The sequence below is a fragment of the Manis pentadactyla genome, chromosome 5 (genome assembly GCF_030020395.1).
Source record: "Manis pentadactyla isolate mManPen7 chromosome 5, mManPen7.hap1, whole genome shotgun sequence".
Taxonomy (NCBI): domain Eukaryota; kingdom Metazoa; phylum Chordata; class Mammalia; order Pholidota; family Manidae; genus Manis; species Manis pentadactyla.
The window spans coordinates 60,766,393-60,787,833 of NC_080023.1; the positions used below are offsets into that span (position 1 = coordinate 60,766,393).

A 21,441-nucleotide genomic window follows, 5' to 3' on the forward strand; every position below is an offset into this window, starting at 1 on the left:
TGACTCAAGTTAAATATGCGTGTCACCCAGAGCAACTAAAACCACCCACTGCCTGGAGGGTGACCCACAAAGTACAGCAATCCATCTGGTCCATGCTCTCCACCTCCTCCCGCAGGAGTGCAGAAGGAGATGGAAAAGTTTGGGGAGTAGTCCCCGACCAACCAGAAGGGCATTTTTTCATTCCTCAACCACTCTTAGGTGTTCGGAGAGGGAGGGTAACATCCGGACAGTCCTCCGGCCACTCCTCCCCCGGGGACGATTGTGAAACTCTGGGCACTTTGCACCTCACCCCGTTAGTAAGTTCTCCGTCCCGAGGCCCCTCCCCAGGCGCATAAAGGTCTCAGCGCTGGGCAGTCGAGCTCACTTGCCGGACAGGCTGGTGTCAGAGGCACGCGGCCGACGCGTGGCCCTCCAGGCTCCCCGCAGCCTCCACCGCAGCCCCGCCGGTTCCCGCCCGGCCGGTGCGCTCGGCCCCGCCGCCCGCCCAGCCCCAGCCCAGCGCCGCGCATCGCCTGTGCCCGCCGCGGGGAGGAGGATGGGGCAGCGCCGGGCCAACCGGGTCCCGCTGCTGCTCTGCCTGGGTGAGTCCCGCCGCCCGGCCGCCCGCCATGCCGAGACTAGGCCGGCGCGTGCCACGTGCCGGGTAGGGCGCTCTCCACCGGGCGCAGGTGTACCGCGCTGCCAACCGCGTCTTGTTGCGCGCGTCCGTCTTTCCCTCCAGCCGGGGCTGGAATGGGATAGGGTGCGGGAGGGGGTCGGTGTTACAACTGCCTTTCATCGATGAATTAACTATTGGTGTTTATGTTATGCATGTACAGGGCTACGTATTAGGCAAAATAAAAAAGTGAAAAGCTTTTGTTTTTTTCTTTGGAAAACTTGCCACTTCTAGAAATCCGAAGACCGGGGGAGTACTGTTGACATTTCAAGTTCTGTTATTTTTTGGTGGGACGTGGGGCTGGGGGCTGTCAGAGTTGGGGAAGGGTAGGGGGCGGGAGGAGAAACTAGACCGCGCATGAGCGACCCCTTGGAAAGAAATGCTTTTCCTCCTATCCTGTCCTCAGTTTTCTAAAGCAAGCCTGGTTAAGCTTCTGGGGGCGCTGGTATGCGCCGGTGCCAGCGGTGCTGGAGCTCCTGTCGCCACGGAATTAAACCGCTGTTCATGCATACCTGGAGCGGAAAGGACCTGGGCAGGGGCCGGTGCTCCTCGCAGCCCTTGGACCCTGACACCCGCCGCTTCCGGTTTGCCCCGCGGCCTGAGCCTTTTGAAGCTAATAGCACCCGCTGGCCTATAATCGCTGAGTGCACTTAAATGCCTGTCTTTCTATTTGAGATGATTTAATTCGTATGTACAGGAAAAAACAAAAACAACAAAAAACGTTTGTAATCTTTCTGGTTTGAAAAAAAGCATTACTTCTCCTTAATTCCTTAACCTTCAAGAGGAATTTTAGAATACAAAAAATTGTATATTCTTATATATGTATTGCATATAGACATTTTAATAAGGAAATAAAAGTTCCCAGTATCACATTCTTTCTGGAGTTGGAAGGAGGTGAAGTCCCCTAACAATAGAACTTCACCTGTGCAGGATGTGACAGTTCAATTATTTCGACACGCCTTATCTCAGGGGTTGGGAGACCTAATGAAATGCATACTATGCATAGCTGGAATTTACTTGTCCAAGTTCAGGAACATAAGTGGAAACTAGATCTGTGCTTTCTACCCAAACCGTGCTAAGAATGACTTGCTAGAAGATTCTCAGGAAACAACGTGACTTTGCTATCTTTATTTTGAAGTCTCTGCGAAGAAAATAAAATTAGAAAGGTGACAGTCTCCCTACAGTTAGAAATGAACCTAAAGGTCAGAATGGCTTAGTGCTTTTTTTTTTTTCCCACCTGTAAGGTTGCATCTGAACAATGCAAGTGTCTGTTTCGGGCCCCTCATTGAATATTCTAATTTGAGACAGCAAGAGCCTATGAATAACCTGGTTACTACCCATCTAGTGTATGTGTGCTGTGTGTGTTTTTGTTGTCATGAAAGCGTTTAACTCCTTTATTGCATTACTTAATTATAGTTCACCTGTTTCATCAGCTGCCAAGCCCATTTCCAAATGAGCTAGGTCAGTTTCTGTTTTCCCAGTTCGTTTAGATATTTCTCTGCCACTAGGAAAGTTCCTGTTTGAAGTTCAGTATCTAATCGCTAAACTCTATTCAGGTGTCCAAGTCCAGTAGTCTTATTCTAAAGCACATGGACAAAAGGCAAGACCACCAGTCATTTCTGAAATTGCCTGTTTCCCCCAAACAAAAGATTACTTAGAAATGCTTTTCCCAGATGTCTAGCTAGCTTCAAAAGAAGGAGACATTTATTTTAGGTTTCAGCAACCATTATATTATCGCTTTTTTGTGTGTGGAATTTATATGTATTTTTGACTGTGGGAAAAAAATATAGATGCCTTCAGTTGCATCCTCTGCCTCCAACACATGCAGATTCAAACTGATATACACTCACAATCACTTGGTTATTTTTAAATTTTAGAAATATTTGATATTGCTGTTCTTACTTTATATATTGGGAAACTGATCCCAGTTCCCATAGAAAAGCAGAGCTAAACTGGTTTGCTAGCACTTTTAGCTTAGTGAACATTATGTAAAAGGGTTGAGATACCCCAAACTAGATAATACATTTCTAAAAAATCTACAATTTGAGAGCTGAATTATCATTTCTAATCTTGTGATTGTTCCAGCACAAAGAGGAGAAAATTTTGCCTTAATCTGCACTTAATGTTTAGAGGCTCTCAACCTAAAATCAAACATTTTCATTGATATCCAAATGGGCTTTTGAGCATATTCCTGAATGACATCTCCAAGACAATTTCTCTCTCGTTCATTGCACAATGGCAGAGAATTGAACAGCATAAACTTTCTTGAAAATATTAAGCACGGATCTCAATAAGACATTGATTGGCACACCTCAGATCTTTCTATTGACCCTGAGAGTTTACTAGCTGCCGGACTGCTGGCACAACGCGAGATGACACATCACTGGCAGAAAACTTGATGACAGTCCCCTCCTGTCTGGATTTTGACCCAGGCACTCCAGTTGCCTACAGTACCATCTCGCCATATTACCAACCTGGGTAACTGGGGTGTGTGGTTCAGCAGTGGGGCCCAAATCCAGGACTGAGAAGGGAACTAACAATCACCAAATGCCTGCTGTGAGCCAACTATGTCGTGTGTTCGGTCCTTTATACCTATCATTTTATTTACTCCTTAAAATAGCTAAACAAAGTAGGTATTGATTAGCCCAGTTGGACAAATAAGAAACTAAAGCTCAGTGAAGTCAAATACCTTATAAGGACTTGTAGATAGTGAGCGGCATGGTCATTCTGGAGCGATGTGTAAGGAGCCAGAGGTCTCAGGGTTATCAGGAGCATAATAAAAATCACAGATTCTAATAGCAAAATTTCAGCATACTCTGGGGGCTGCCCCAGGGCTTAGAACCTGTTATGGGGACAAGCATGCATATTTACAAAAATGGTATTTTTATGGTATCACTCAAAATCAGGCAAAGAAAGATGTGACTGTTTTTCTTAAGCTGTGCTAGAATATGTTGAATTTTTACTTAACCAACTTTCAGCATTTTTAATCAATACAGTTCCCAGGAAATTACTTTTATTATGAAGCAGTCATTGACGTCAGTTGACTGAGGCTTTTATTTATTTTCTTGGATGAGTATTAAGTTAAAGCTATCAAGGAGAAGGATAATTCCATCCTTTTAATTCCCTGTATCTTTTTATATTATTGTGACCTGAACATAGGACCAATAAGGGACCAAGCTGGAATCTACAGCACATTTCTATCAACAGTGAAAATATAGTTACTTCCTTGGGTAAAAAAGAAAAAGCACAGTCTTCACATAGTCACTTTGGGAAAACTGAATTTGAATGTCTTCTGTCCATTTTCACCCAAGAATCTCCATTTTCTAATCATCCAAGAGATGCAAATGTCATGTGAGAAATGCTCTTCCAAGAGACTGTAAATGAAGGTGTGGTTTCCTCACTGTCAGTCTTCACTGTGAATATAGGCCTATGCAAATTGTCTAATTAATATGGCTGTAACTGCTGTTGAGAACATTCATTCAGAAGACAGTGGGAAGACTCCGCAAAGCTGTAATCGAGATCCTCAGGGAGGAGCACCCTGACAGCCATCTCCTTGGTATGGCAGTTCTGGAACCTTTGAAAACATGGAGCAACGCAGCAGACTCAGTGTCCTCTGGCAATGCAGTTGATGTAAGACTGGGTGTCTAGTTACAGGGCAAATAAAGGTTCAGTGACATTCTTGCTTAAAGAAATGATTTAATTAACTAGGACATTATTTATAATACACAGGACAATTTGGTAATTGTCCCAAAAAAAATGTTGACCCTTAATTTCTTAGGTCGGAAATCCTGAATTTTAAATTTGAGGCATGAAAGTGGGTTAAATACAAATCTTGAAAATCCTCCAGATAAGGGAAAAAGCCTCTCTCACCTGGATATACATACACACACATGCACACACACACACATTTATATTTACATATGTCAAACTTTATAGTTTTGAATCAAGAGACATGGATAACATAGAACACAGGTTTCACATCCCAGCGCATTTATTTCATACTTTCAGAAAGATTTATTATTCCTCTTTCAGCATCAGTTTTCTCATCTGTAAAATGGAGATCATGATAGTGATAGTGTCAGGTTATTGTATATATATTTAATAAATATGGTATTAGAAAATAATAAAAAGCACTTTGAAAATTAGAGCTGTTATTATCATCACCATCATCATCAAGTGCTTTCTTAGAGAATGCTTCATTTGAACCTTCCAGTAATTCTCTATTTCACCCAGGAAATCTATTATTATTCCCATTTTACAAATGAGAAAACAGGCTTGAAAAGAGTTACTCACCATGTAAGGCTCTAAGTTTGAATATGTTGTACCTGCACTGTGGATGCCCTCAAATCACTCTTCACTTGTGGTAAGAGTTCTACTCATCCTTCAAGACTGAAGGAAAGAATCATGCTTCCTCTGATACCCACTCCCGCTTCCTCCCAGAGAAAGATTTTTGCACTCAAAAATAAACGTGCAGTCTGCCCCTATCCTGTGCAGCCTTCCCATTCCTCTGGTGCGGCCCTCCTCACTGCAGGTGCACATCAGCCCTGCCTCTGCTTGGTGCTGTACTTATCTTTCATCATTCACATTGTGATAGGTTTGTGTTAAACACTCAGTAAGTGTTAATTGACTGAATGACTAGAATGGTACTTTATTCAGACTTTCAACTGTATGTTTTGACTCAACTATTCTTTGAAAATGTGCTTCAGATGCAAATGGAGATCGGAGATTAAGCGATAGTTTTTGAAAGTTCAATTATGTTTAATAATAACGTTTAATAATTTTTCTTCCCTTTTTGTCAGCAAGAAAAAGAGGAAGAGAAATGTTGTTTTAGAATTGAAAGGAACCTTAATCTAATCTAAATTACATCTTCCCCTCCACTTCACTCCACTCCCAGGTCTGTTTTCAGAGATAAGGAAACTTAGCTGCAGGGGGATAAAATTGGTATCAGACCTAGAAGGGACTCCATACCTCTTGGGTCTGATACAGGGGTTTTCAGCCGTGTCTCTATTTCCACTACTGATTGGCAAGTCTTTGCCATGGGCTGTCCTCAGCGTTGCGGTATATTTACTAGCAACCCTGGTCTCTACCCACTAGATGTCAGTAACACCCCCTGAGTTGTGACACCCGAAAATGTCTCCAAGCATGCCAAATGCCCCTGGTTGACAGAATTACTTAAGAACCCTTACCTGATGTATTTTCCATTGTTATAACACATTTCCACTCAGAATTCAGTTTGAATAACCAGTGCTTGTGTTAAAAATAAAATTAATATTAATGGTAAGCTGGATGCAAATCGGAAACCAATTCTAATGTTAAAAAACTAACTTAGCAATTTCTATTGCTGATTTTAGCACCATCTGCCCTGCATAATGATGGCTCTCATTTAAGATGGAGTCACTTGCACTTCAATCATTGCATTGCTGACCACCACGCCTCCTTTAACCTGCTCTCTTGTCTCTCTCCCACAACACTGAATTTCTTTTTTCTCCAATTCCCTTAGCCATTTCTATCTACTCTTTATCATCTATTTCCCCAAACTTCTATTATTTTCCATTCTATACTACTTCCTTTGGGACATCTGAATGGCTCCTATGCCTTTAAAGGTTGTGTTTCCTCATATAAAAAGAAACAAGATGAAAGATTAGTACAGCACCCCAGAAACTTGGGATCATCTTTGAATTCTCTCCTTTCCTTCTTCATCCTTTAAAATACCAGAGGTTTAGCCCCATCCATTAACTATTTAGGACAGGAACTATGTCTTTTGCATCAATTTATCTTTCAGCATCTTATTCAAAATCTTGTATATAGAAAAATTTCAATCGATACTTGTCGAACAAATATAATTTGAGGCAGTTAGTTATTAAAGGAAGTATAGGCTAAGTTGCTCTCTTCCTTCTTTCCCATTTATTGAGTATAACTAAGCCCTTCCATACCTATTATCATCCTACAGATGCAAATGTGCTTCTCACTGAAAGTATGTCTTCATTGATGACCCAAAAATACATTTTCATGAAATAAGATTTATTTGCCACTTCCATTGTGCTAGTTGCATTTCACAATTTCTCTGGATGAAAAGTAATTAGTTTTGAGACTTTAAAATTACGTTTTATATACTTTCTCCTCTTTTTTTTTTTTATTCTCACTGATTAAAATTCCATTCTTTTGCAAATGAATTTTGGGCAATAGGCCTCTATAAAGAATGAATGATATGATAGTCAATAACCTTAAAATGCCATTAAGTAATCAAAGCTTTGGGCTACAATATAATCATAATGAAAAGAAGGCAAATAGAAAATACTTATAGTCCAAACTGTTGCTCCTTTAGGAGATTGTCCTTTTGCAAAAATCACGAAATAGTAATTTAACTTTCTGAATTGGATTAATAGGGATAGTCATGAAAAGAAAGACAGAAGGGTGTGAAGATAGAAAATGTTATTTAAAAAAGCCCTCTAGTGTAACATTATCTTGAAGAAAAAAATACATTTTTCAATAGAACATTTGAAATAATACTGTAGAGAAGAATCTTTGGCTTTTAGGGGATGCATGTCCCATATTTAGAGCTCTTAGTCACAAAATTCCAAAAGACTCAGCATAATATCAATTATACTCTTTACACAAGAGTTGATATTGCATCCTGCATTATGAGAACAGTTCCATTATTGATAAGATACACATCTTCCATTTCTAGGGTAAAATAAACTACACCTCATATTTTGGCTTACTGATTCTTGATTTGAATAGCTTTAAGTACAGTATTGTATGACCGAAATAATGAACACTTTGAAATATGTTTTAGAAATTATTACCAAAACTGTAGAGTATATTTTAATGCTTAAGAATTGAAAAATATGGCCTATAAAGTCTTCTCTTACCACTTGATAAGAAAAATTCTAGGCTATCTATTAAAACCCATAAGTAAAAGAAATGCTTATTTGTAATCTGTTATTATATCAACCTCAAGTTTCATGCTGTTTTATCTCAAATAGCTATAGTTGGTTTTTACATGTAGTTTTTAATGAAACTTAGTTATAAGATTAATATTGAAAAAAATGTAGAAGAGAATGCAGGTAGAAGACAAGATATATATTATATATCTATAAATATATATTATATATATATTTATAAAATATGTATATATATGTATTTATTTTTTATATTTTGTAAGTATTTTATATATATTTATATAAAGAGTTTACAGTTGTTCAAACCAAGGTTAAGCAAGACCTTATCTAATAGTGGGATTTTATTTAAAACAAAAAGGCATCTGTAAATGGTGAGGGCATATACACTCCTTGAAAGTATGCAAAACCTAACAAGACTACCATGCTACAGACAAATCCTAAAATTACAGACTGCCATGGAAGAGGGTAGAAAACTGACAGTCCATGAGTAGGCAGGCATGTGACCCCAGCAACAGTGTGAGCCAAGCGGATTTTGCTACCTGTTTGGACTGGGCAAACACTATGATTCATTCTGAGTTTGCTGTTCTGGTCTAAATATTCCAAAAGGTTAAAATGGGGAAATGAGGTGCATTTCTTTCATTCTGTAACATATCTCATTTTATTTGGGGTCATTTTTATTTGCTTGATTGCTTTTTAGGGGAGCCATCTCCTTGATGAAGTGTAGCCATAAGGAAGCAACGTCAAAAGAAAATGTGTGCAAAAAGGAGGACGCTCTCTCCATCTGAAGTTCCTGTTGACTACTGGGCAAGCACTGCTTAGTGCCCCATTTAGTGGGCATTTAGTGCTGCCCCATGCGTGTGATGGCACTCAACCTCTCCCACATGGTCCCCAATATTGTGTAATGATGTAGGCTTGGCCCTGACTCACAAAATAGAGGTAATTTGTATCTTATGAGTCATCGGCACCACTTCCTGCTGGCATATTTGAGATTTCACTGAAACACAATCCCTGAAAGGTGAAGGTAGAAAAATGAATAGGTGAGCTTCAGATTCCTAAAACCCATTTGGAAATTTGACCAAAAAAGGGATTTTGATTTTCATAGCATTATTGAAATAGAAATCCCAACAGTCAATTCTGAGTTTACAGATCATCTACCCATATCACCTTGCACAGAATTCCTCTATATCTTAATTACTAATGTAGATCTTGCCACCAGATGTTTTCTGACACCCTGACACTATCTACAATCTCTAATATCATAGTGAATTATTTTCTTATCAGGGACCCATGCTCAGGAATCAGAAACTCAAATGTAATATTTGCAGTTGAATCATAGAGAGAACATTATGTTCAAATAACACTGAAAGGTTAAATATATCTATGGAAATTACTTTAGCATCTCTTCCTTCCCTGACTTTAAAATAATGAGTTGTGATTCTTCAGTGTGACAGGATGGTAGATATCAGAATTCTCCATGGGTGGGCTTTTTCAGTCTTTTGATAATCCCCACTTACTCTTCTACTCCAGTTTGCAAGGACCTAGGACAGACGTGACACTGGGGAAGCTTGAGAACCACTGTTTTAAAGCTATAATGCTGTGCAAAGCGACACACAATTTAGAACCCATTTTGCTAATTTTATTGGCTACATACATCCATGATGAAACTGTAATCTAAACACTTTTGTTTGAGGAAAGCATGTAAAGTTATTTACAATTTCATGTACAAAACATCCGGATGTTGGATTAATGTAGCAAGTCTCAAGGAAACTGTCCCGAGCAATGGATTGTATCCAAGGGAGCGTCACAGTTTAGGAGAGCCCAGATTTTTTTGGAGGCACGCCCTGCTCTGAACATTCTTTAATTCACAAAAACAAGTATTTCACCTGTGGTCTGTTTAAATGGAACCAAGTTTCCAACAGTGGAAAAACTAACAGCTCCTAAAAACCTTAAAAAAAAAAGGCTAAGCAGCAACACCTCAGAACTAGCTGGATTCTGTAATAGTTGCAGGTTGCAGTTGTAAGCAGTTCCAAACAGAAAAACTAGTCTCTGATTTCCAAAAAGGGACAGAGAAATGAGCTTCACATGTGCATATACAGAATGGACCTGGCTGACCTCGTGTAGTGGGAGAACTGATAATGTCTCCTCCAAATTTCTCCTCAGTTGAAGAGGGATGGAGGGATAGAAGGGCCAAGAACTAGGTATCTGGAACTCTTGCTTGTGTTGGGTGGATTATATCAGTTGAAGGGTTTAAGTCTTCAGTAGGGAAAGCACATGGCAAAATTACATTGAGAAGTAGAAAAAAATTGACGGGTGAGAATCTAGCTTATTCTCTATAAAAAGCTATGTGGAAAAGTTACCTTTCCAAATTCTGTGCACCTGACAGTGAAATCCAAATGTTAGACACTTTTTGGTTAAGAAAGATTATTTTTCCTCTAAGAGCAATTGGAGCAGCCATCTGTATTATAGGGGAAATACGGAGTAGGGAGGAGATAGTTCTAGACTTTTCAGAAAGTGTTTTCAAATCATTGAAAGATTATGAAATTTGATATCAAAAGATAGATTCCTCTTTTTTTCAGTGGTCACTAGATAATTGGTCTTGGGCAAGACATTTAATTTAACTGCTCTGGGGTTGTTTGGGGCTAATAACTACTTCACAAGGATTGTCATGAGTGTCAAGTTTGAAACATGATAAAATTATGAACTCAGCTGATGTATACATTAAGTTTTTAATACCCAAAGAATATGCAATTTTCTTGACAGATGCTTGCCTCCTCTGATTAAGAAAAAGTAAAAATAAATCTTTTATTACATGATTGGATCATCCTTTCCAATAACCGAATTACAAAGATTTGTGATGTTGTAGGCCAATAGAGGGCACTACCCACCTATGCTGCTAAAACTGGAGGCTAGATATTGAGTATCACGGACCATTTATGGAAGTCTCTGGCATGTTAGTCAGTTCAGAAAAAAAAATACATCATTTCATTTAATTCTCCCCAAAACTCTGTAAGTTAGGGAAAACTGAGATTCAGAGAAGTTAATTTGTCCAAAATCACATAGCTCAGGTTTTCTCCCAGGATTGCCTTTCTACCATACTTCGTTGCCTCCCTGTGGTGTTAAATACTTTACTTCAGCTACATTTACCCTAGTTTGTTCTGTGTGATGTCCATTATCCTCTAGTATTATTGCCTATTTCCAAATTCTATAATGTAGCCCATTAACAACATTGCTATGTACCCTTGAGAAAGTTACTTAAACTCTTTATGTCTCACTTTTCTCATCTGTTTAATGGGGATGACAGTAGTATCTTCTTTAAAGAGTCACCGAGAGGTTTAAATGAGATAATATACATAAGGAAGATGCTTGCATATGGTATCTGCTCAATAAATGTTAACTGCTGCCAACTACTACTCCTAGCACCACCATTAATGTTTATTACTTAACAGTTAGTCATTAAGACTGGAAAGAGTGGTTGAAGGGCAAATACCTGACTGCTAAACAGAAGAGACTAAACTCTATTCAGTAAACATCTATCCAATTAAAATGATTCTTCTTATGCTTCTAATGCAACTCACAAACAAGTACTTGAGTCATTCTGGTGCCTGTTTTCCAACCTTTCTCTTTTGAGTGGAGACGCATGATGAAACGCCTTGTTCCGATTTACTGGGCTGACGGAAACTGGGTTCTGAGGCTCATTGTGATTCATCTAACATGTATGTTCTTTTCCGTATTAGATAAGATATATTCTGACTTCACTTAGATTACATTTTGTTAATTAAAATCTATTTTTCTTCATAATATAATGCAAAGAGTAACTTAGGTACTTAAATCAAAAACAAAAAATCTTAAGTTGAAGAGTTGTTAATCATAAATACAATCTGATTTTCATTTGAAGCCTTCTTTTGTGGCAGGTTCTACCTTGCAGCATTGCTCCAAACATATCATGGAGCAAAACAGTGTCACTTCTACAATTTTCTTATTGCTAAGTGGCTTAGGAAATCAAATTCAAGATCAGGTCTTTGAAAGGGTTGCTGTGAGAAAGTTAGAGCAGGTCAAATCTGCAACTATGAATGTAATGCCAAGGCTTTGACCCTTGGACAGAAGGGTCGAGGGTTCTTTTATTTTCAATGATATGCCTGTTTTCATGAGTTATTTTCTTTTATGGCTTCGATGGAGCACATTCATGAAATAATTAAAACAATCCTCTAAATACTGCAGTTGTGTGGAAATCGTGATCGAGGTTTCTTTCCTTGAAGTCTTATTTATATGTTTGACTTTTCTCCATAAATAGGTTTCCATCTTCTACAAGCAGTTCTCAGTACAACTGTGATTCCTTCATGTATCCCAGGAGAATCTGGAGATAACTGCACAGCTTTAGGTAAGCCCAGCTTTGTCAGTGTTGCATCAAAGATTACACATTCTTGACAGAAATGTAAATTCAAAGACCATACATTTGTGACAGTGGGGAGAAAAAGGGGAGAAGCTGCTGTATTAACAAAATAATTTTTTGACCTCCCCTTATGAACTAGCAATCTGGAAAAAATATATAAAGGAATAACTAGAGGGAAAGGAACAAAGCATGCAGTTATGTATCAAGATTGGCTCTTAAAGAGATAGGGAAGAAAATCAGTTTCCCATTGGCCATTCCCCAAAACTTTGCTCTGAAACCATTGTTAGAGGTTGAATCACAGGCAAAACTGGAAGATTAAACTTTGTACGTAGTAGATAATCAACATATATTTTGTTGTTATTTTTTGTAAAAGGAACAAATGGTGTCCTTTCTCTCTAGTTACAACATTTATTCAGAAAATATTTGCAGAATACTTAATTACCTGCTAGACACTGTGCTTAAGTATAGGGATCAAAGATAAGTGATACACAGTCTGAGGACCCCAGAGGACTTCAGATGTTGTAACTCCGGGGAGAGGAAATCCCGGGGCAAAATACCTAGCTGAAACCGAAATCAGTCAAAGGAAGAAATAAAGTTTAAAACTCGTTTATTGCTTACAAACTGCTTTTCTGGGCTTTTCTCTCCTGCTCTGGCAGAAGCAAGGGAGACCTCCCCCCAGCCTCTCAGGTCCAGAAAATCCCTCAGTTGCGTAGGTTATTACCCATTGATATGGAGATGAACAACTTCTCTCCACCCCTTAGGAACTCCTGTTCCTAGGAGATGCACTAAAGCCAGATGGGATATTCTGGAATACTACAATTTTACCCACAGATGTGTTCAAGAGAGATTTGCTTTATTTCAGTCTGAGCTATTGAGTCAAGTCTTATCCTGAGAAACCAGGGAATTTTGTACAACTTCACCTTCCCTTTTGTCCTCCTACATCAGGCAATCTGGAGACTTGGTCTGCCTCCCTCCTTCCCTTTTCTTTTTTTAAATAATTTCAGCAAGAATATTACAATCAAGATGCTATTGTTTGATTATTTCATAAGTATCTTTCACATTTTAGTAACTAAAACACTGTAAATTTTATATGTAGGATGAAGCACTATTTCAACCTACCTGCATTTGCATCTCAAGGTTTGCTTAGTTCGCATTCAGGTCTCATTGTTAGAGATGGTGGGAGGCTTTGATTGATTTTTTTGATGGAACCTCAAAAACTTGGAATGCACACCAAACTATGCCTTCTCGGCTTAAAAATAGAATGAAGCTTTCTTGAATTAATTAATCGTTTCAGCTCGCAATTGCTTTTGAAGTAATGGATTTCAGAATTACTTTGAGGTTTGAAAAAAAAATAGACATATTTGGATAAGTGAGTAATTGTGGAGAATTAATGATTATTGCGTGTGTTGTAAACTTCCCTTTTCTATCTTTAAAGGTTGTCTTTTGAGAATTAAATCCTATTTTATTTGTTTTGTTTAGTCCATTGGACATTTTCCTTTGGGGTCAGATGTTGTTTATTGGTCTAGGGAGTATGATAACTAGGCTGCCGTCCTAGTCCTGAAAATTCTCCGCAACTAGATTGGCTCCTGACCTCCTTTGTTACAATGTCCCCATGGTTGCTATTATGAAGGGGTAATTAATGCTTCAAAGAAAGCAGCAGAATCAATTCAATTTTCCATTTCCATCACAGTTCAGACAGAAGACAACCCCCGTGTGGCTCAAGTGTCCATAACAAAGTGTGGCTCTGACATGAATGGCTACTGTTTACATGGACAGTGCATCTACCTGGTGGACATGAGTGAAAATTACTGCAGGTAATATGCCAAAAACAAACAAACACAAACCAGTTTTTTTTTAAACCCTGTAATTCTCTATTTTTTATTTTTTGAAGTTACTCTACATTTCCATGGGCTGTAGTTTATATGCGCTATTTGCAGGCAGTTTTATAATGTACTATTAGAAACCTTATGAAGTGACTTTTTTAAAACTGGGGAATGAACAGTAGTTTTCAAATTGTATGGATACTTCCAGGCTGTGGAATGGGCAGAGCTTCGGATGTCTCCCTCTCATACTTGCCACAATAGCAGCTAACTCTTAATCTTTTCACTGGATCTTCAAGGGCAACGACTGTTCTAAGAATTGATTCCAGCAATTAGACAAAAAGCAACTCAAACATGCAAAATTTACAAAATACCCTTCTAGATTATCAGCCACCCTGGCAGCTGAACCAGATTGTCATTTTATACCATAATTTAGCTTGAGAGCTATGCAGAGCTTTTTTTTTATCAGTGCTGGCCTCTCTAAGGTCAGTCTTCGAATTCATCTTTACAACTTTTGGCAAGCAAACAACATTGATTTCTTGCATGTGAGATAAACGTGAGATTAGGTCTTGCAAAACTACTTCACAACCACGACTTCTTTTTTAAGTAAATGATCATTCTCTTGCGTTTCCTTTTAGGTGTGAAGTGGGTTACACTGGTGTCCGATGTGAGCACTTCTTCTTAACTGTCCAACAACCCTTGAGCAAGGAATATGTAGCTCTGACTGTGATTCTTATTATCTTGTTTCTTGTCATAATTGCCGGTTCCTTCTACTATTTCTGCAGATGGTAAGCCAGTGCTTTTTAAGCTTTGCTTTCATAAAGTACTTGCACACAATACAGACTTACAAACTGGGTATAAATATGGAGAAAGTATTATTTAGAGGCATAAGAGAGACTGTGTACTGATGATATTTATAAAGAAGTTTTAGGGGCAGAGCATCTGGATTTGGCTCTATTATTATTAGCTCTGTTATTTATTATCTCTGTGACCTTATGCAAGTCAAACTTGGAATACAGATAGGAATCCTTATCTTGCACTAATGGCAGGACTGCTTTCAGTACTGAGTACGATTAATGTGAAAGTGAAGCATAAGGCATGATGCTGATGTTATATTTAGCCACTTGATTTAAGTTTTTAGGTCAAATTCTGTATTTCACAAAATATGCTTTGTAAACTACTAACCCCAGAGGCTTGGGATCTTAATTAAGGAAGACTAGTAAAAATGAGTTACCAGACAATTATAAATGCTTACTTAAAAAAAAATGGTTCATATCAGTTCCCAAAACAGTGACACTCTATCCTCATGTACAATACTATACCAATCTATGCTGATAACTGAGAAGACATAGTGTGGGCATTGAAACTATCCACAGTATATCAGACTGGCAGTTTTTTAGGGTTAGGACCAGCGTATGGGGTCAGTATCAATTAGTTAATCACAGCTGCCATTAAAATGCCTCCATGAAAGCCTTCTTATTTTGAAACTGGTACAGATTTTTCAGTGAAGACTTGAGTGAATTTTATTTTACTTTATTTTTGCTGAAAGTAACCCACTTCTTCCTTTGAAGGTCTGAAAAATGTGCTATTTTTATGATTAAACTTATTTTTTGATTCTAAGTCATCATCAAATTATAATGCCTCCCTAATGAGGTATGATCACAGATATGATTATTAAGATTGATTATTAAGACCTGAAAGGGTTTTGACTATAATCCTTTCCTTTATAAAGATGGGGACAATGAGTTCTAGAGAGGTAAATTGATATGCCCCAGTTCATTTAGTTGACAAGTGGCAGAATGGAGTCTAAACAAAGTCCTTCTAATTGTATTTTTCCAGTAAGGATAAACATTATGCAGTTTCCTCAGAGCTACGTTTCATCTCCAAGATGAACTGAAAATATTAGGAACGAAGCTTGAATGAATGAAAGATTATTTTGAATCTTGATAAATTTATTAATCCTACCTGGAAGAACTTGGCCAGGTTATGTAACCCATTTATACGTCACTTTCCTCATCTGTAAAGTGAGGATGATAATGGCAAATGTGAGGATAAAATAAATAGTAAATGGATAACACCTAGAATGTTGTCAGTCACCTAATTAGTGCCTGATAAAATTAGATATTTTAATTTTTATTGGTGATAACATTATATCAGTGTGATAGGTAAAATATAGTAAGATATAGTGTGATATTCAAAATATAAATTCCTTAGAAAGAAAGAGAGAGTGGGAGGAAAGGAGGTAGGAAATAGAATGAGACAGAGGGAGAAATTGAGAGAGAGAAGGAAAGGGATTGGGAAGAGAGAGAAAAAAACTCAGGCTTCCATGTGGTCACATACTCTCCTGAAATTTTATAAGTTTTATTACAACATGAAAGCATCTGAGAAGTCGTTTAACTGTATTTTACCACTTCCTCCCCAAATTGTTTGACCAGGGAACAGTAACCCTTCCTGCCTTATTCACGTTAGTCATTTTGGAAACACTGTAATGATGTACCTATTGAGTCTATATATTTGTTTCTTTTTTAACACAGTTTGTTATTATGTTAACTACACTGCTAACAGTTTTATTTCTGAATATTTCTAGGTACAGAAATAAAAAAAGTAAAGAACCAAAGAAGGAATATGAAAGGGTGACCTCAGGGGATCTGGCATTGCCACGAGTCTGAACAGTCCATCAAGCTATGGGCAGGAATGCACAGCCTGCCTAGTTCTGTTCATATTCCTATTTTATTAATAGTATTTATGTTGGGTCATGTGTTCAGTCAACAATGGTGTATTTTTAATATATTTGGAAAGGTTTTTATTTTTGTTTTATTTTTGACAAACTGTCTCCTAAAGTATGATGTACACAAAATATTTAATATAGAAAGAAAATCGATATTTTTGTAAGAAATAATTTCCTGGACTAAATGCTTTATTGAAAGCTTCAAAGCTTATTTGCCTGCTGCACAGTGTTGAGTGAGCAATTGCTCAGGAAATGTCAACAAATAACAGATTTCTGTAAACTTAAATATGTGGTAAAATCAACTTAAAAGATGTGTTTTTTCTACTCCTCAAATCAACGATGATTGGTTTGACAATATTATAGTTTGATGAATGACTTGGCACCACTGTGTCACGTATTAAAACAGTAATGCAGTGGGGATCGGGGAGAGGTAAGTCTAGATCATGTGCTAAACACTATACATCTGAAACAAACTAAACCCGGGAGGGCTGTGCTCCCTCGGCTTCCGTCCTCAGCTGCAACTCCGTGTAATCTAGCTGGCGTGTAAAAAAGTAGTTCACCCAGAACTCCTGTGGATACTGGTCACTCATGTAACAGACTCTCCTTACATAAAATGAATTGAGAACTTAATATTATAACATCTTTTATGTAAACAGTAGATATTTTATAACTTTACCATGTTCCTTTTTTTTAGTACAACATTTATGTGAGGTAACTGTTGTTCAGGAGACAATAAAGAAAAATCCATACTTGAAGCCAAAATTTGTGCTTCTTTGTAAGAGTATTTATTTTCTTAGGGACTTTGCTGAATAATTCTAAGACTAAATCATAGTCCAAAATTTGGTGGACTAATCATTATCTTAAAGCATAAGACAGTAGTTCTTTCTATATATTGTCTATAGATAGAAATGCAGTTATTTCTTTCTATACAAGAGAATTTTGACTTAAAACAATGCAGTAAGTAGCTTCTTCTAGAATTTAAAAGTGTATATTTAAAGTTACATCCTTATGCAGAAAGTGGGGAGAATAAGAAAAATAAATCATTGTGTATTTTTCCAAATGAACAAATTCATTCGAAAGCTTTTAAAATTCAGAGACTTAATCACACTTTCCTATGGAGACTGAAATGAAACCAGGGCCCTGTTTTCTGTCTTTCGCTTATTTTTTGAAAGAGACAAAGATCTTCCCTGTGCTCATAGCCCGTGGTTTCAGCGAGTTAGTAGGGAGACTTGGGACAACCACCTAAGGAGCCACAGCTGCCCCCACCCCCGGGCTCATGGGAGAGTGCTTGGCTGAACACTAGACCTTTGCGTACAGTCTCTCAGGATCATACACCTGGTCAGAGAGGGTCGATTCTTCATCCACACTTCCTCCTGGCACGTGCTAAGCCAACAAAGAGAAAACAAGTGACGGCTGACCACGGAAGTGGCAGGTGCCAGGACTTGCCTCCAAATATAGCCTGGTGCATTCACAGGACTCTTATCCAAAGTCCTGGATCTGGTGCCATGAAAAAACAAATAACAGATGAATTTAAACATATATATGTACATTCATATGCACACACACGTACACATGAGTTCAACCAATCATAACATTATAGTCATGTGTTACTCTTTGAACAGTATGCAAAACTTAAAAAAGAAAAAGAGAAGTAAAATGAGATTCAGTGAGATCTGAAGGGATATTTCTGTTCCCATTAAATGTAGCTGAAGTCAAATGTGCTGTCTAAGAACATATTTTAAATCCTGCACATCCTTATTGGCACCTACTGTATGTAAACAACGTCTGCCTATTTAAGTGACCTTGATTGTTTCAAAGAAAATGTACTGATTAACCAAGAAATCAGCTGAAATTCATTTATTTTATCTACAAAAAGGGAGTCATATTTATTTATCTTAAGTAACTATCTCAGTTATTTAACTTATTGTAAGTAATTATGGATGTTTTTAATCTTAAGAATGCTTAAAAACTAACCCCTGTAAAAGTTGAATATTTATTTATAACTTCATTTTAAATAACAAAAGGTAAGACCCAAATTGTTTTTTATGGGTGAAAATAAGTACAAAATAATTGTTTTAATGAGGATAATCTAAGCAAACATAAACATGATTGCCACTAGCTCATGTTTCCTACAAACAATGGAAAGACTTTTGGTTCACATTTAGTATACCTTCCTCATTTTACAAATTTATCACTATATATATTTCTAGAAGGGACTATGCATATCCAACATACTGAGAACAAATGCAAGTTCTATGCATTGTTGCAAAAATTATGGCTTCCCACCAAGGGAAGGTTATTCCCACACAATAACCCAGTTGACATAGTGTATAACCAGGATTTCTATGATTGAAACCATGAATTTCTATGATTGGCACAAAAAGTTAAACCTCAAAATTGAGATTTATGTAAATATTAAACATTAATAATACAATAGACTGCTACTGTTCTTTAGACATACTTTTCTCATCTGTCTGTCAAGAGTCAAAGCTGGTATGATTGTGTCTTAGATCAGATTTTTTATTTTGAGTCATTGAGAAGAGACTCAAAGGTAAATTCAGCTGCCATCTGGCATCAAATCAATTTTAATGCTGCAAATACAAGATACTAGTTTGTAATTCCTGTTGAGTTCAATAATGCAGTTTTTAAAACTCATCTCTCATCTTTGTCATATTTTCTGTAATAGCCATTCTATAGACTTCTGAAAAAAAGTGTTTAATTTGCTGTCCAATATTTTCTGATTTTTTTCTACTCTAATTCATATGGGAGAAGGGGGAGTAATGGCTTGTATAAGCAGTGTTTCTGGAGTACATTTTAATGTTTTAACTAAAGACAATTTTATCAAAAACATCTCTGTTATTCAAACTGGATGATGTTAAATATATTTTATTTTCTCTTTGCTGTTTTTGCACTCTGTAATCTCACTTTTTAAATTTGAAGAGCCATTTGGTATACAGTTTATATTAAAGAGGCTATGAAACACAAAGTTGTATTGCATGCAGTTTAAGGTAACATTTGATAGTAAATTTTATCAGAGTATTGAATTGTATCAATTTGTTTGTGTTCAATATCAGCTTTGATAATTGTGTACCTTAAGATATTGAAGGAGAGTAGAGATACTTTACAAAGTATTGTTAATGTTTATTTATTTTGTTGGAAACTGGAAAAAAAGCATAATTGAAAAATAAAAATGCATTAAGCTCCATGCATTAAAAATCTTAAGTGATAAATATAGTCTCTTTCTTTTTTTTCATTGTACATTAAAAAGCTTAAAAGCAGTGACAGAAATATAATGTGTTTAGATATAAAGACTTTAAATATATAAAGATAACAGTCTTAGTTTGGGAAAGTGTTATGTAAATTTATCACATTTTATGGCCTACTATAGTGAAGAATGTCTTTAAAATAAAAGGAGCCACATTAATTGTAAAATTCTAGCTGTTAGTATTTTTCAAATAATATTTTCAAAGAGTACTTAAAGAGTATCTCTAAAAAGAATAGATACCTACTGAGAAGTAACTTAAAAAAGGACACATCAGCCAGAAGTGTGTCTTGTGACTCTCTCAATATCTGCCAACCAAGAGCCTCAGCTTCCCTGGTCTTTAATGCACAAAGCATTGGTCCCTCTGAATCTCCATCACACTAATGTTGTCTTTGGTGCATGCTTCAACAACCTATAGAGTGCTTTATCCATTTATTAGCTTCTTGGGCCATTTCATTAGGCTGTGGATAGGACAGGGAGGCATAGCTACAACTATTTTACAGGGTGGAAAATTAATTTGTCCAGAGCCCCAGTGGTAGTAAAAGATGGAGCTGGCATGAAAAATAAGGTCCCCTGATCCCCAATTCCACTGCAGTTCTGGTCATGTGAGAGGCAGCAGAACCATCATTTGAGTTAGAGATCTAGTTTAGAGTTTTCTTGGAAGAAACAGAAATTCTTATAAAATGAAATCCTTGGAATCTTACAGAATCATCAGATTGTTCAAAGTCAGAGGGTTAAGGAAAAGGGACTCTTTGAAACACTTTGCCACTTGGCTCCCAGGATGCCATACTCACCTGGTTTTTCACCTGCTTCTTAGTCTCTTACTGGATCTTCCTTGATATCTCCTGTCACCTACCATGGATCCGTAAATGCTGGAGTGCCCCAGATGTCCGTATTGGAACTGTCTTCTCTATGTAGCCACTTCTCATTTTATTAAGGAAGTAGCACTTTATCTATATGACTTATGCCCTTAATTACCATCTATGTACTGATTATTGCTATTCTAAATATTTCCCCTAAGTCCCAGACTTTCTTTACCCAACTACCTATCTAATATCTCCCCTTGGATATCCACTAGACATTCAAAAGTAACGTGTCCAATAATTGATGTTCCTTCTACAATGTTCCCATCTCAATTAAATTAAACTCCATCCTTGTATTTCAGACTAAAAACCTGGTATGATCCTCAAGTAATTTCAGAGAGGATTACGCTAAACTTTTACAACAGTGGCAGAATCATTTTGAAGAGATTCTGCAGAAGGAAAAAATTCCATGAAACGAGAGTTTGACTATTGTCAAAATGTTCAGTTTCACAAAATATCACAGTTTTCAAAAGAGAAAATTATAGGCACTAAATTTGACTTTGGTCAATTCTAGAATATATTTCTCTTCAAATGGTCACAAAACATTACAAAACAGAAGTGTTGTTCATTAGGTTCCAACATGGATTCATTAAGAAGGAGATGTAAAATGTGGGTCTCTTAAATATTCTGTCTGGTCACTAGCTAATAGCAACTTCCAAAATTTTCATATGAAAAAGTCTTTCAAAAATTTCTTCTGAGCCTGAAGTGCATTATACCTATCAAGGAAGTAAGCATAGTTTAAGCTCATTTGGTGAAGGTATTGTGAATAGATCCTTAGATGCTAAACAGATGGAGACCACGTGACAGGCTGATAGAAAACT

At 37.2% G+C, this 21,441-nt stretch overlaps 1 protein-coding gene across 1 annotated transcript; it reads left to right on the forward strand.

Moving 5' to 3' along the window:
* The first annotated feature begins 273 nt into the window (after positions 1-273).
* Positions 274-19,725, forward strand: EREG (epiregulin). Its single transcript, XM_036927561.2, has 5 exons — positions 274-581; positions 11,849-11,935; positions 13,638-13,761; positions 14,406-14,555; positions 16,355-19,725. Exons 1-5 carry the CDS (start codon positions 536-538, stop codon positions 16,434-16,436), a joined length of 489 nt encoding a protein of 162 aa, XP_036783456.2. The 5' UTR covers positions 274-535; the 3' UTR covers positions 16,437-19,725.
* The last annotated feature ends 1,716 nt before the right edge of the window (positions 19,726-21,441 follow it).

Bases quoted from the DNA above. Each gene is read 5' to 3' on its own strand.
- EREG (XM_036927561.2), top strand. From the start codon at position 536: ATGGGGCAGCGCCGGGCCAACCGGGTCCCGCTGCTGCTCTGCCTGG. The intron at 11,936-13,637 runs GTAAGCCCAGCT...TTTCCATCACAG, and splicing joins AGATAACTGCACAGCTTTAG to TTCAGACAGAAGACAACCCC. The intron at 13,762-14,405 runs GTAATATGCCAA...GTTTCCTTTTAG, and splicing joins ATGAGTGAAAATTACTGCAG to GTGTGAAGTGGGTTACACTG.